Raw genomic sequence first — 14,772 nt, forward strand, 5'->3', positions numbered from 1 at the left:
AATCTTAGACCATGCAATTTGAAAGATTTTGGAAAAAGCCTGTTGGCAGAACATCAAGGTAGCAGGAAGAGGATTTCATATGTTGTCCAAAGTCCTCCAGGTTTTCATAGTTGATTGGATAAAATAGTGTCATACTACTTGAAGTGGACACAAAGACAACACATATTATGTAGCTGATATGGAGACACCGCCTGCCTGCCTAATTTTCTGAATTTATTAGTGAAGAAGAAGGCAAATTCATAGCAGGCCCTGGTGGATAGAAGTTCAGAGGCTAAAGGAAGGTTTGTTATTCTGTTGACAGTAGCAAACAAGTCATGTGCATTATTATTTTTTCCAATTTTTTAAATGTTTCTTTTTTTGAGCTTTTCATAGTTAATATACATTGATGGGTTTGAGAATGTAAATTCACTTCCTCGCTATTTCTTGGTAAAAAAAAACAAACAATATGATGTATTGGCTGATTGGCATTTGGTTCTGAAATAAGGCAATGAAGATAGAACAACATTATACAATAGTGATACAAAGATTAGAGATATAGTAGTGTAGGTGCACAAAGCACAGCTCATCACTACAGCTTTAATGCTTCAAATTAGTGTTGCCTTTTCCAGTATTTTGCAAAGATAACAACCTCTCATATGGGAAATAGGACTCACATCCCAGCCTCCAATGTAGTGTAATAATATTGTTCTTTGGTATACTAACGTCACACTTCCTGAATTGGAATGACAATCATATTTCCTAAACATATTGTCCATAATCAAAATATATTAAGAAAATTATTTATTAAACTCAATACAATATATTTGCATATTTTGGAGGAGACAGGGTTGCATTGTCTTCTTTGTAGAGTGTCCAATGAAATCAAAGATGCAGCCGCTGGATTTGGTATTCAAAATTTCTGCTTTATGAGTAAAAGTGTGGAAAAGTTGTGCAGTACAACTCTTCTTACTGGCATCTTAATGTCATGTAAATGCATCACTAGCGGACACAATGGATAATGCATGGAACTAAACTGTAGACAATCTAACTTTTTATCGTTCAGTGATGATGTTATACTATAGTCCAATCAGTGATGCCACAACAGGTACCCTCGACCCTCTGAAAGACAAAAGACCTGCTTTGACATCACAGAGAAGAGATTGGCCAGAAGTGCAACTGTCTTGAAGTCTTGAACAGTTCACAGAAATTAGTGTAACCGCAATTTCTGCCCTCTGTAATTGCATGCTGATTTACACTTTGAGCTGAAAAGTGACCCTAACCTGAAACCACAAATTAATTTATGGAAATGTTTTGTTCACAAAGTATTAATAGTTAAAGTATTGACTGTTGTGGCTTTGCACGATCTCCTGTGCTTCCATTCCACTGAGCTCACTGCATTTACATCTTTCAACCAGAGGATGGCACCCATTATTCACTCTTAAACTGAAGAAAACAGCAAAAACAGGGCTAGGATGAAGGATTTTATATTAAAAATTCTGGGAATTCTGTCAGCAAGTTTTTATAGTAAATGACAGTTACATCAAACATCGGATGATGTAATGGTTGTGAAATATTTATCATCCTCAAAGCATCCAAGAAAGAAGATGTCTATCTTAATATGTTTTGTGCACTACTAGAATTTCATGATTTATGGTCATGAGTATACACACTGCTTTCTCTGCTAAGTCAGGACATTATTCCACCTTCATGTAACAGCAACAACCCATCAGAACGTCTTATCAAGTCTGCAGTAGGGGAAGGTGTAGACCACCTACCTTGATCAGCCCTGCTGACATTCCAGCATAGACACATAGGAGGACCTTATCAACAACTGGAGAGATGAGAAAACGGCAGACCATCTTTAATATTCAGGATCTTGGACTTTGGGAAGATGCAGTGTGAAATAATGTACATTGTCTGCTTGTGCCTATTGACTAATTTTATATCATGGTATATGTAGTGTAGAAAGAAAAACAATACATGCTTGAAGTGATAAAGTACATCTTGTTCTCAAGTTTAGCCTTTGTATATATTTATTCAATGAAATAGTCGGGTTAACAAAATTAGGTCTGTAGTGGAGATAACTCATCAGAATCAAGACAACGTAGAACTGCTGAGCTCTTTGTGAGTATCTTTCATTGGTATTTGATATAATAGCCTCTTATATAAAAGGAAAACATGTCAACCCCTTGTATGTTTACTCAAGGGTTCAAACAGAGTAACTTCCTTGATTCTTTCTTTTTAGCCTCTTCCTTTTTAGGCAATGAACCTCTGCATTGCAGCCTCTCTTGGGATTCTGTGGGAATTCCTTAGCTGGCTTACTTGACAGTTGGTTTTCAATCCTCAAATATTGTTATTTCAGGATGTGAGGCTGGGATGGAGAAGGAATTGAAAAAATGTGACCTGCTGCCTTAGGCCACTCTTGATAAAGCTCTGTCCCTGGTTTGTAAACAAATGTGTGGTTGGGTGTGATCTATAAGTGACTGAGGAATTTAGTCTCTCAGTTTGAAACACTGCAACTGGCACAAGTGACACGACAAGGTGTTCAGAGCATAGGGATGTCTCACTGCACTCATTTAAATAAATAAACTTTCTATGAATATAAAGTTAAGATTTGTGTTCTGTTTGATTATTCTTATACCATATACTGCTGCGATTTTGCCACATGTGGTTATTATAATTTTAATAAATCTTTAATGAATCATAAATATATATATTTATGTTATATTATAGACTGTGATGGTATATTCAGTGAGTAGTCAATAACAAAAATAGCCATAAAAAGATATTTGATGATCGTCTTTCAAAGTTTCATAGATGTATTTGGAGTGATCATTTCGCTGTTTGTTTAGGAATACCATATTCTATAGTTTTCTTTCAGAGAGATCTGCAACCTGATCTACTACCAGTCACTGTCCCACTTTCTGTGCCAAAGGCTGATCTTGTCTGACCAGTAAATTTACAGCGCCTGGAATCTACTCCTCACAAACAGTAGACACATATTTCCCTTTTTAGGGCATGAGAATCTATTACGTAATTTAGGGAGCACTCGGATCTCTAGCAAACTCGCCAGTGTGGAAGCGGGAGGTGCTGATCCAGATTGGCACAGCGATCAACCAATCCGTGGGCAGAGAGCTGGCTTTGCTGGTCCGTGATTGGTCAGAGGGCGGAGACATTCGTCGACGTTTGCGGTCTCTCGCCCTCACTCTGCCAGGGAGTTTTTCACGTTGATGGTTTCACGGGAGTAGTTGTAGTCTTCACACAGGAGGGTGAAGCTGTGGGAGGAAAGAAGCTAGCAGGATTGTTTTAGGTGTTTTTTTAAGCAGAGGTTCAGGAGAAAAACTGCCTTAAGTGGTAGGAGATATACTCGTTTTTCTCTTGGATAGTAGTAAAAAGTTGCCACCATGCCGGTTTTTCACACGAAGACGATAGAAAGTATCCTGGAGCCGGTGGCTCAGCAGATATCCCATCTGGTGATAATGCACGAAGAAGGTGAAGTTGACGGGAAAGCTATTCCAGATCTGACGGCGCCTGTCGCTGCCGTACAGGCGGCTGTTAGCAACCTTGTTCGAGTGAGTAACTTTCATCCCTTTTTTTGGTATATTGTCTGGCTAAACTCGGCGGGTATCGTAGGCTACCTGTCGCTCTTTGTCCCACACCGTCCTGTCTGGAATTAACTTATTTGAACGTCTAAACACAACACTTACTGTTATATGAATGTAGCTCTGGTTTAATTGTTTAATAGTAGGGGAGATGTGTACACGCTACCCAAGTTTCTGGAAGTTGTTTGCCCCGGGGCAAAGGGCAGTGACGCCCTTTTCCCCTTGAAACTATGCCCTGCCTCCTCTGTAGCTGGCTGCCATATCTTGACGTAGGCACTGTCGCTTTGTGTAAACCAGGTATTCTGGCTACAGTGAAATACTTTTTCATTCAATCCAGTTCATTTGAAAGATCAGCTGCTCTGCTTGTCTTTGAACATTTCTGTGAATTAGAGCATGACTGAACCTGTACTATAGATTGGTTTGATTTCAGGAACCTCAGCTCACTAAACCATACAGAGGGGAGGAACAGTCTATTACACTGCATATATCTTTTGCAATTAAAACTTATATAGACTATCTTGCCGTTGTGGGACGATTTGAGTCAATGCAATGAATCACAGAAAACCAGGAAGCTTAATCAAACCTCTAAAATGACTTCACACCCCTGTGAGTGTTGAAATTCACCCATCAGATTGTGTGAGCTGATGAAGAATTTCAGCCTAACAGGCCTTATTCACTTTTTAGACATTTTGGCATGCCATAGCAGGAAAAGCACAGGTGTTTTTCAAAGACTTTTTTTTCCAAAATTCATTATCCTGCTATAGTGCATGGTTGTTCACCAGTATGGCTTCTTTGGACACTTGAATGGAACTGAGCCATTGTTAGTGTTATCGGTTCAACCTGTGCTTTTCCTGCTATGACACATCAAGATAACTACTGTGATAAAAAATCTATTGTATCTGCAAAAGTTGTGACCCCATTATACTCATTTTTTCCATAGTTCACTTCCCAGAGTTACTGAAACTGATCAAAGGTTGGTCTAGTCAAAAATTGCAGGCAAACATAGAATTAGCATCTAAGTGGCCATAGTGATCATGGGCAATGTGCCAGTTTTTAATTTAAATAAGTGCAGTATTTCATGATATTAAAAGGAAAACAAAGACTGATATTACAAAATCATTTTAAAATGCACCTGTGTTTAAAATATAATAATTTGTTGTTTGACCATATGGCCTAACTTTCCCCCGGTTTTAGCCAAATTGTGGAGAAGATTTTTAAGAGCCTACTAATTTACAAACAATCTGAACCAAAATATACCTCCTTGGTACAATAGCTGTAATTTTGACCCGCTCTGAGTAAAATATGGGAATGCCACACAATGTAATATCTACTTGGTGGCCATGATGTTTCTGAACCCACACTGAGCAATTCAAGTGTATTTGAGACTATTAATTATGCATTTCCATGCTGTTTTTTGAGCACATTCAATTACACGCACCCCCTTGACCAGATGTAGCTTTGGTTTCAAGTATATTTAGACTCGAAAACGACCTAACCATAATGGTGTTCGTCAGAGCCACATTGTAGCTATCATGACACTGCTGACGGATGTGTTGTTTCCTCACATTTTAGTTTCAAATACAAACCAATACGTGGGAAGTTCTTTGAAAGGAAATGAGGATATGAGAGCAGTATATGTCAGATAGTGTAGTTATTAATGAAAAGGACAGATAGAAGCTATATTGAGGAAGACAGCTTGTGTGTTGTTCTCTTCCATCAGCCTATTTAAGCACAGAGTCTCTGGTAGTTGAGATAAATTTGGCCAATTGCTCTGGCGTCCCCTGTCAGAAAAGGAATGCTTCATTTAGGGAATTGCTTACCATTCGCCCCCAATTTATCTAATAGATTTTATAGTCCATTTTCCCTCCACTTTCTATACCTTTTACTTTTCCTCAATGCCAACTCTCAAGCCACAGGTCTGCACCTCATTGTGTGCATTATTTAGCTTTTGTCGACAACCACCAGACTCCCTTCCTCTGTGGGTCATTATAGAGTGATTGTTCAAAGAGGGTATTATGTTTATTTTTTGTGTCATATGTTGACAGACGACCCTATCAACCAAGTAATACTGCAGTGACCTCAGAGTTTTTTAAACATACAATAATACCTTGGATAACAGTTTATAGATACTATCACAAATTACTTTGGTTACACGTGGTAAAAACCTTTGACCGTCCTTACCTTTATTACTACTAATTGTAAAGAAATCTACATCTAAAATTGAAGAGTTTTGTACAAGGTCATTATTGATGCATGTACTAGTCTGGAATTATGCTGAAGGCTGTGTTTAAATGTTGTTTAATAGAAGTACAGGTTAAGTATTGTTTTAAGAATTGACAGATGCACAGTAAAACATAGAAACTTTGGAATAGTGCTTTTTATACTAACAATAAATCCTAAAGTGTTGCTTGCAGTGATGAACCAATAGAGAATTATCTGCCAACTTGGCTGCTCTTACCAAACTTGTTCACCCCTTTTAGCTTGTTATCTGGGTTTTATAGCACACGGATTGTGTTGCTCAGTTCCACCAATCTAATTAACGATAGGCAGCTTTTTTCAGCTCTGATACATGCCTCCTGACCAGTACCAGAAACCAGCTGGTGAGGAAAGCAGAACATTCAGAAGCTAAAGAGCCAAATATTGTTCCCAGGAGTTGATTGAGACCAAACCAGAACATTGGACTTGATTCATGGCTCCAAATAAATGTTAATGTTGCTTTGTGTCTGCTGAATGTGTGGAAAGCTAATTGTTAGCTAGCACATTACAGATAAGACATTGTAAGAAAATAATATCAGAGTTAGATGTTTTTCACCATGTTCTACAGTTAATTTTCTCCCAAAGTGGTTCAAAATCAATAATGCAGCTTTAAATATAGTGACAGTACATTGTTTCTGATTGGTTGTTGATTAATTGTTGTTTATTTAATTTGACCTGATTGCAGTGCTGGTCAGCACTTCCTGATGCATGACAATGTTCTGTGCAAGCTTAACTACCTTGGGATGAAAAGATTGAGGCTCTCTGGACATTCTGAATTGCGATCAGATGTTTCCGACAGTGGCATAAATGAACGCACAAGTCTGTAATTATTTCCAGTTGCTGTAGCAACATTACAACATGGACAGTGTTATGATTTCATTGAAGTTAGGGCTTAGATGTAATTTCTTCTGGTTTCAGTCCCACCAGTCCCGTGAGTCATACATTGCAAAGCTCAAAAGAAGAGTCAAACACACTGTGTGGGGCTTATCTTAGACTTCTTTGTTTCTGATGACAACTGAGTATTCTTAGGAAACAGGAATGTTTTTTTTAAACATATTCCACTAGGTGTTGCCATCTTGGCCCACACATGTTTCATTGTTTACTATGACTTGTAGCATTGTCAGTTTTTGCACTTGCTGTAAGTCAGTCAGTGAGTGTAAAAGAGTCTAACATCTAAACATCTTACTGGAGGGTAAATTATTGTTGAGGATCATCCTTGGAAAGGGAAATAATTAGGCTATCTAATTTTAATTTCTTGAGACAATCTCAGGGCGGGGCTGCGTCAAAGAAAGCCTTTACCTCATCGTTCTGTGTTGCCCAGAAAACCACATGTTCCACAGATTCCCTCCTTCATTTATTCTCTTCGGGCCAGAAGCTTTAAAACAGTTTATCAAGGTGGATTTTAGACCTGAAAAGTCTGACTGAAAGTGGATCACAAATTATTGTACTTTTTCAAAAAAAGCAACCTGTGTCAGGTTGCTTTCCATTGTCAGACAAAGATAAAAAAAAAACATGAGCCTTCAGGAATGCTCTCGTTGGATGCATAGGCCTGTCTGAGAAGATGTAGCTGAATGCTTCCTTGCTGCACTGTGGCTAATCTTCAGACCTTTAAATTATTTATGTGAAAGGGCCTAATCTCATTTGGAGATAAAAGTGCAACCTACATAAACTGACCCAGTATTTTTAAGTGTAGCGTGATCGTAAACCATTGTGAGTCAAACATGTCTGGCTGGGACCTTTCACTAGTGCTCAGCATCTTTGCCTGCAGTGTTTTCTGATTGAGACAATGAACCAGACCTCAATTAAAGATGAATGTGAGGAATGTGAAGTATTCCAGCAAGCATGAATGCATCCCAGCTCAGAGGGGGGTTGAGCTGATCCTTTGAATGAGCAACTTTACTGAGATATTGAAGAAGATCATATTAACAAGCCCCCCTCAAAAAGCACGTGTCAAAAATGCCTTGTGTTTCTCGCTTAAGTGGATTGTGCAACAGTAACAGAAAGTCACAGTTAACTAATTTGGTCGCAACGTTGAAAAACATGCTGAGCTATTGATATTTTCCAATGTATGCACCTGTAGTGTTTGGGGGATTGTTCTACTTTTGTTCTGTGTCTGTCACTTTGAAGGTTCAACTTAAAGATGCTAAAGTGTGTTAAATAATGAAATATCTAAATTTACCATTATATTGTATATTAAATGACTCTGAGTTTAAATGTTGTCCTGCTAGCGTAAATGGAGGAACATAATGCGTTTGTGTCAGCAGTCATTCTTTTGAGTTGACTAAACAGGCCCTTTTTTACATTTCAGGCCTGTTGTACTTCATTACGTTTACAGCTCCTTTTTATAGGCATGGGATAATGAAAAGAATGCCAGTGATGTAGGATCCTGGAGCGGATAAAGTTGTAAGTGTTTGTCTTCCTGTTGACACAGATAGCAAGGCTCACATGACTTGCAGATATGCTCCTGTGTGCAGATCACTTTGTACACTGTACACTTACTGTCTGGACTAAAAGAAGTTTCTGTGATGTTACTTAAGATTTTAAAATACCACTGTTTTTTAAGGAAGTTGGGCTCAACAGCGGTCTTTGAGTTGTGTAAAAACTTACTTCATACATTCCAATCAGTCTGCAGGAAATGTCAACAACACACTTAGAAGGGCTTTTACAACTGAAACTTTACAGAAAAGTACAGTTAATGCAACATGAGAGACATTAAGGAGTGGAAACACTAAACTATGGTCAGATCAGTGTTTGATGAGGTCTTGAACAGTCATATCAATCAACTACTTCAATCCTTTACAGATGGGAAACTAAAGTGTTCATAAACTAAAGTGCTTTAAAGGCATACAAAAGAAACACTTCCTATTACCTGTTACTAAAGCTTCCTCCAATTTGTCAACGGAAATCATTTCAGGCTCCTCACCATTTGATTCTGTCATCCTGGCAACAGTACAAGAACCAGGACTTATGTAAAATAGAGCGTACACATACATGCGTTGCTTTGTTATAGATTTATTCTGCAACTGTAGTCTATTTTCTTCATTAGTGGGATGAAAATTGTTGGGACAGGAGGACACGGAGGAGTGTTGCATTATGAGGAAATTCTGGAAGCCAAGTCAGGAAGACCCGGCAGCTGTCAGCCCCCACTCAGGAAAGGGAGTGTGAGCCAACAAAGGGAAACCCCTCGCAATGAGATGTTTATGGCTGCAAACCATGACAAAGGATACAATGCACTAGGGCTGACACAAATAAAAAATCTTCGCCTAACAAGGATGCATTATGAGCAAATTAATTTGAATGCATCCCATGTAGTATTATCCTTGACTACAATGTAAGAAGTGATGTTCCTCTCATTTGTGGTGCCTATGCTGCCTCACCTCAGTGACAACCTAACAGGTGACCATTCAGATTAGTTGTAAAAGGTTTTAAATTTGATAAAGTCTACAAACTACAATCCAGTGCTTGAATTTGAATAAAAAGGTGCCCAATACATGCATGCACAAGAATTATGACTTTAGCACACCCTATCTTTCACAAGCAACTTGGTCCAAATACACTGACGGTCCTGGTTCTAACTATAGAGCTGATAAACTTAAATTATGGATAAAAATGAAAGTTTAACTGGGAAAATGCAATTCCATATAGACGTGATCAACAAGATGCTTTTACTAGAGAAGACATTCTGTTGGATTGGCGTTTGTACAGTGGTGTTACAAATGGGAGTTTCATTGATCACAGCAATCTTTAGCTGAGTACAGATACCCATTTGCAGAGAGCACACAAAGATGACAGCAAAACAGCAAAGTTTAGTTTTTGCCTGTTATCATGTTACACATGGCATTAACCTTGACCTTTGGGGTGTGTCATTTGAACCAGCGAAAGCCCTGAAAAATGGCATTTCTCAGTAATAAATAACAGTATGCAGTTGGACAAAATTCAATGCCTATGAATTTTATTATCCATTGAATCACCTCATTGGATACCTGAATGTGATTTTTTTTTTCTCATCCCCCTTCCTCCCTAACCTTCAGTAAATGCAATAAAAGTAATTTCCTGTTATCTCTGTTCTTTTAGCAATCCTGGTTCTGATTGAAAATGACAGCTCATCCGTGCCTAGCCTTGTACTTACTCTTCTTTTTAAGAGGAGGATTCACACCGATGAGTGCCGCTCCCTAGTAACACTGTACGAGCTGCTAAGCTCCTGTAACATGAGATGGATAGCTGTGATATATTCTGTTTGGCTGCAGGGTCTGTTTTGCCATGTCCAAGCAGACCATTTGATTTGTGACTTTCATCGCCTTGGACGCCCCATGTACAGCTACTTCCTGAACCAAATTAATAAACCACGTTTGACACCGCTTGACAGATGCATGATAAAGGCATTGACCTTCAGTGCAACCTCACTGCTGCCCCTCTGAGTCATTATTAGTCAAAAGCCATGTGATATCTCAGAATGCAGCACTTGCTGGTTCTGAGACTATTGATCAAGGGTAGCTAATGGAGTGCTGTGCCATCATTTGTGTGAGTAAGTCTGATCAGATTGCAGTTCAAAGTCACTTATAGTGGGAATTGGTGACTGAGTTTCTCTTTGAAGCAACAGTTTATTTGTAGGACATTGCTAAGGGCAGCGGTGACGGTGCTTGCCAGAATTTTGCCATCATAGATCTTGGTGGTCACCATGACTAACACAGCATTGTACTAAAGCTACCCGACATGTGAAAGGCAGGCTCTGTCTTGGCAGCCTTGAGGCTCTGAGAGTGGCCTTTCTTCTCCCAGCAGAGCGATGGGCTGTTGTCAACAAAGCCGAGTCTGTTCTAAAGCAGCAGCCACTTTATCAAGCTACTTCACAACACAGGGTTTCCACACTGCGCTCTTGGATGGTAAAAGGAGTGTCAGTGTTTCAACTCCAGACATAGACGGTAAATGAGACTGTCAAACAGTAGCGTGCTATGTGACAGCTTGGAAGAAGATGACACTGAATCAATGTAAGGTATTAAAAAGAAAGTGGAAGTGAAAATGCCTTTTCGGTGCTGTGAAAGAATCTCTTCATAGAACAGGATATCTGTGTTGTGGTTTGGTTGTGGGTCTATATTAAGAATGAGTTGAAACTGGGTGTCTTCAAGTCATCTCTCATCTCCGATGTTTCTAGTCTTCACCATCAACTATTCAAGGCAAAATAAAACATAAAAAATTAAAAGAGTTGGAATTAGTTGAGATGTTGAGTCGATTAGAATAATCAAATAGTCAACAGATTTTTTTTTTTTAAATCAAAAAAATCGATTGCAGTGTTTCCCCTAAACTAACTTCTTTTGGGGGGTGCATAAAACTCAGGAGAAACTCAGCACCCTGACGTTTCTTCATTCTCTGTCTAGAAGTGGATGAGATTGACACTAGAATGAAAATAGCTTGTCCACCTTAAAGGTCAGTCCACCTTAGCCTTGTCAGATTAGGTATTGTTGCTAACTTTGGGGCTAACCGCCTTCACTTTTACAGCAGTTGGGGGAACAACAGATGAGACTTTTCTTGGTCTTGACAAGCTGCAGCGTTTATTAACTGACACTCTGTAGGCTATACTGTACATTTAGCCAGATTGACAACTTACTACTAACATTTTCCTCTGCTCGCATTCACCATCACTTTTCAGCCACTCGCACTCAACCAGACACTTGCTACGCGCCCAAATTACACACTGCCCTTTTCCTAAGGAGCTACGTTATCAAGAGCTCCCCAGGAAACAACACAGAGGTTGACTCATGGTTTGGACAGCACTGCAGAGGCTCCCAAATCGTATTGATTTCTGAATTAATGGATATTTGTTGTTATTATCTGGCATTTAAAAAAACAAACAACAAAAACCTGACGGGGGTTCTCATTGGCGGCATGCCACGGCTGTACAATTATAGGGGAAACACTGAATTAAGTATTTTATCAAGCAGAAATAGTTGCTGCTTTTCTCTGTGACATGTTATTGGAAATTGACTGTCTTTGGGTTCGGGACAGATGGTCAGACGAAATTATTTGAAGATGTCTTCTTCTCTCAGGTCCATTTTCACCATTTTCTGAGATGCTACAGAGTAAACAAAATCAGTTGAACAAAAAATAACAGATTAATCAACAGGTGAAATAGTCTCAAGTTGCAACCCTAATTTTGAGCTTGGTCAGCGTTGGTTTCATAAGTATGTGGTCTAAAAACTGGACTGAGGCTCAGTATAGCAAAGAAAGCCAGGCTGCTTGACAACAGCAGTTATAAACTTGGGTCACAGCTCTATTTTTACAAGGAATTGTTTGGATTGCTGTTGGGTTGCGGACTGTTTTTGAACTTCAGACAGCACGAAGAGGCTCCAGAGGGTGGAAGAAGAGGATGACAGCAGTGAGCTGTTGAATACTGCAGTATCAAGAGGAAAGACTCTGTTTGATTTCAGACGCTCCTGCGTGATGCTTTAAGGGGAATATGACTCAGCGCTCGTTACATGCAGTGCACACACAGCTCTTGGCTTCCACATTGTTGGCCTATAGTGTAGTCAATCTTTCTTCTCTCTGTTCAGTTTAGGTCATGTCTGAACTTGACTTCATCTCATATAAATTTTAGTGTTGTTTTAACAATTCTGCTTAGAGATTTTAAGTCAGAGCTGCATATCAGTACCTTATAAAAGGTGTTTATAATGGTCAAAGTGCTATTCATTTAGGGCTGCAACTAATTGATATTTAAACTATAAATTGATCTATAAAAATGTTGTTTATTTATTGAGTTATTCTATCTATAAAACATCAAAACTATAACAGTTTCACAAGCTCCCAGTGTCTAAAGAGGTGTCTTAAAATGACCGACAATCATAGTGGTAAACTGGTTATAATTATCATCAGCTAGTTTTACTGTTGATCAACAAATCAAAATATGATGTAGCTTAACATGACAGATGAGACAAAAATACACTTAGATCGTCTGAAAGGAAACCTGAACTTAGATGCGGCCTACAAGCAGCCTCCCTTAGAGACAAAAGCATGTATCGAAAAGATAACCACATAGTACAACAAATAAAAACATTGAACGCCAACACAGAGTCACAGAAGATGTCATATCTAAAACACAAATTAAAACCAGTTTAAAATGTGTGTGACTTGTTTGGCTCGTATGTTAGAAAGTCTGAGGTAGGAGAGCAGTTTTGGCTCCTACAAGGAGCTCTCTGTTTTCTGTAGTGTTGGTATTGCTACAAGGTCTTTGTGTTACTTCCTTCCTCACTCATGTTTACTACTGTCAGTGCCCTATATCCTTGTCTGTAGCACTGCTGCCCTTTAGCTGAACAGCACACGCATTAGTTGTTGTTGGCATTTATACAGAGCTACTCATGGGTGGAATTTTGGGTTGGCCTATGCATCCTGCCACTTCACTCTGAGATGGACCGCCTCTCCTAAGCTCCAGTTTTAGTTTGGCACAACCTTTGGCCCTAATTTATAACCCTTCAGTTACTCTGAGTCCCTCTGGTCCTGTGAAAAGCGATTGAGGAGATGGATGCCTGCCCTGCCCCATTGCAGCCTCCACGTCAAACCATCTGGAATGGCTCTGCCACTGCCTGTAGCGAACACATCAACACACTCTCTGGGATTGCTGGGGCTGCTTTATTACTTTTTGATTAACTAATTAAATTTTAAGTCTAAAATATCAGAGAATTGTGAAAAATACCAATCATAAGAGCCATTCATCTTCAAATTGGTTTTGTTTGACTAATGGTCTAAAAAACTAAAGATATACAGTTATACAATATAAACAATATATTTTACATTTGAGAAGGTATTTCCTCACAGTAGTAATTTAAAAGCTGGGTTGCTGATAATGGCCAGGGCTGTGGTGGACATGTAAAACATGTAAAGGCTGGCCAGCCCCAAAAAACATGACAGAGAACAAAAAATGTTGGATAAACTCCTGGTGCGTGTTATTTAATGTGTCAGTTAAGCATAAATAAAAGTTACATGGATGTAACTCCAGTTTTACGAGTCCATGAGTAGCCTTCTAGTCGACCATCACAAAGAGGGGAGGGGGACAGAGGAGACGTGATATTGTTTAGATATGGGGATAACGTCACATATTTCAATAATAATGACAGCAGCAACCCTACATGAGCATGGCTAACCAGGGTAATTTGGCTAAGCCAGCAAGCATATGTCCACGGCATGCTACAGTTAAGTGGTGCACTGCCAAAACCTTCCCGGTGGAACTCAAATGCTTGAATTATTGTTCCACACATCAGAGTAAGTGGATTACCAGTAATACAGTTGTAAAAATTTTACAGCAAAACAGAAGCAGATCAGAAAAAAGGAGGCTTAGTTCTAAAATATCAAACAGAGGAAATTAGAAATAAAGGTCTCTCTCTAATATAAGCCTGCTTCCAATAGAGGCCTGTTACCCTCTGCAGTTGAGATAAATAAAGACCCCAACCACTATTTGAGGAAATATAGTAGTTTAACAGTTTTACTTTACTCATTAAAATTGCTATTCAACTAATCATCAGCACTTGTATCATGGATATTAACTAACGTTTGGTTAGCTTATAGCCTATCAATTAACATTTCTAAGAACAAAGTTTAGCATGTGTGACAGTGAAGTGATTATTCATGTTGTTTATATTTGTTATAACAATAATGTAAAACAGTGATGCAGCTCATTTAACCCTGTCACTGTGATCGTGTCCTGGTATGAACACGTACGAATCCCTCACCTATGGCAACTTGACGTGGGTGAGTTGTGTCTCCCAGCAGAGCTGAGGTCATTGTGGGGGAGATGAGTCATTTTGGAATTTGAGGGAGATGAGGTGTTCAGCTGCTTTACACATTATAACTGCCTGGCGTCCCCCCAGCAGCTGCCTCGTTGAAATAATGGTTAGTTGTACACGTAACGGGACATCGTTCTGGAAAACTGCATGATTGAAGACAAAACTCC

General features: G+C 39.1%; 1 protein-coding gene across 1 annotated transcript in view; it reads left to right on the top strand.

Moving 5' to 3' along the window:
- Window positions 1-3,234: 3,234 nt before the first annotated feature.
- LOC134003527 (vinculin) overlaps window positions 3,235-14,772 on the top strand; it is a 29,187-nt gene continuing 17,649 nt past the window's right edge. The window contains exon 1 of the mRNA XM_062442758.1: window positions 3,235-3,551. Coding sequence (XP_062298742.1) covers window positions 3,384-3,551 — 168 coding nt within the window. The 5' untranslated portion in view covers window positions 3,235-3,383. The remainder of the gene's footprint in view (window positions 3,552-14,772) is intronic.

The sequence above is a fragment of the Scomber scombrus genome, chromosome 21 (genome assembly GCF_963691925.1).
Source record: "Scomber scombrus chromosome 21, fScoSco1.1, whole genome shotgun sequence".
NCBI classification, from domain to species: domain Eukaryota; kingdom Metazoa; phylum Chordata; class Actinopteri; order Scombriformes; family Scombridae; genus Scomber; species Scomber scombrus.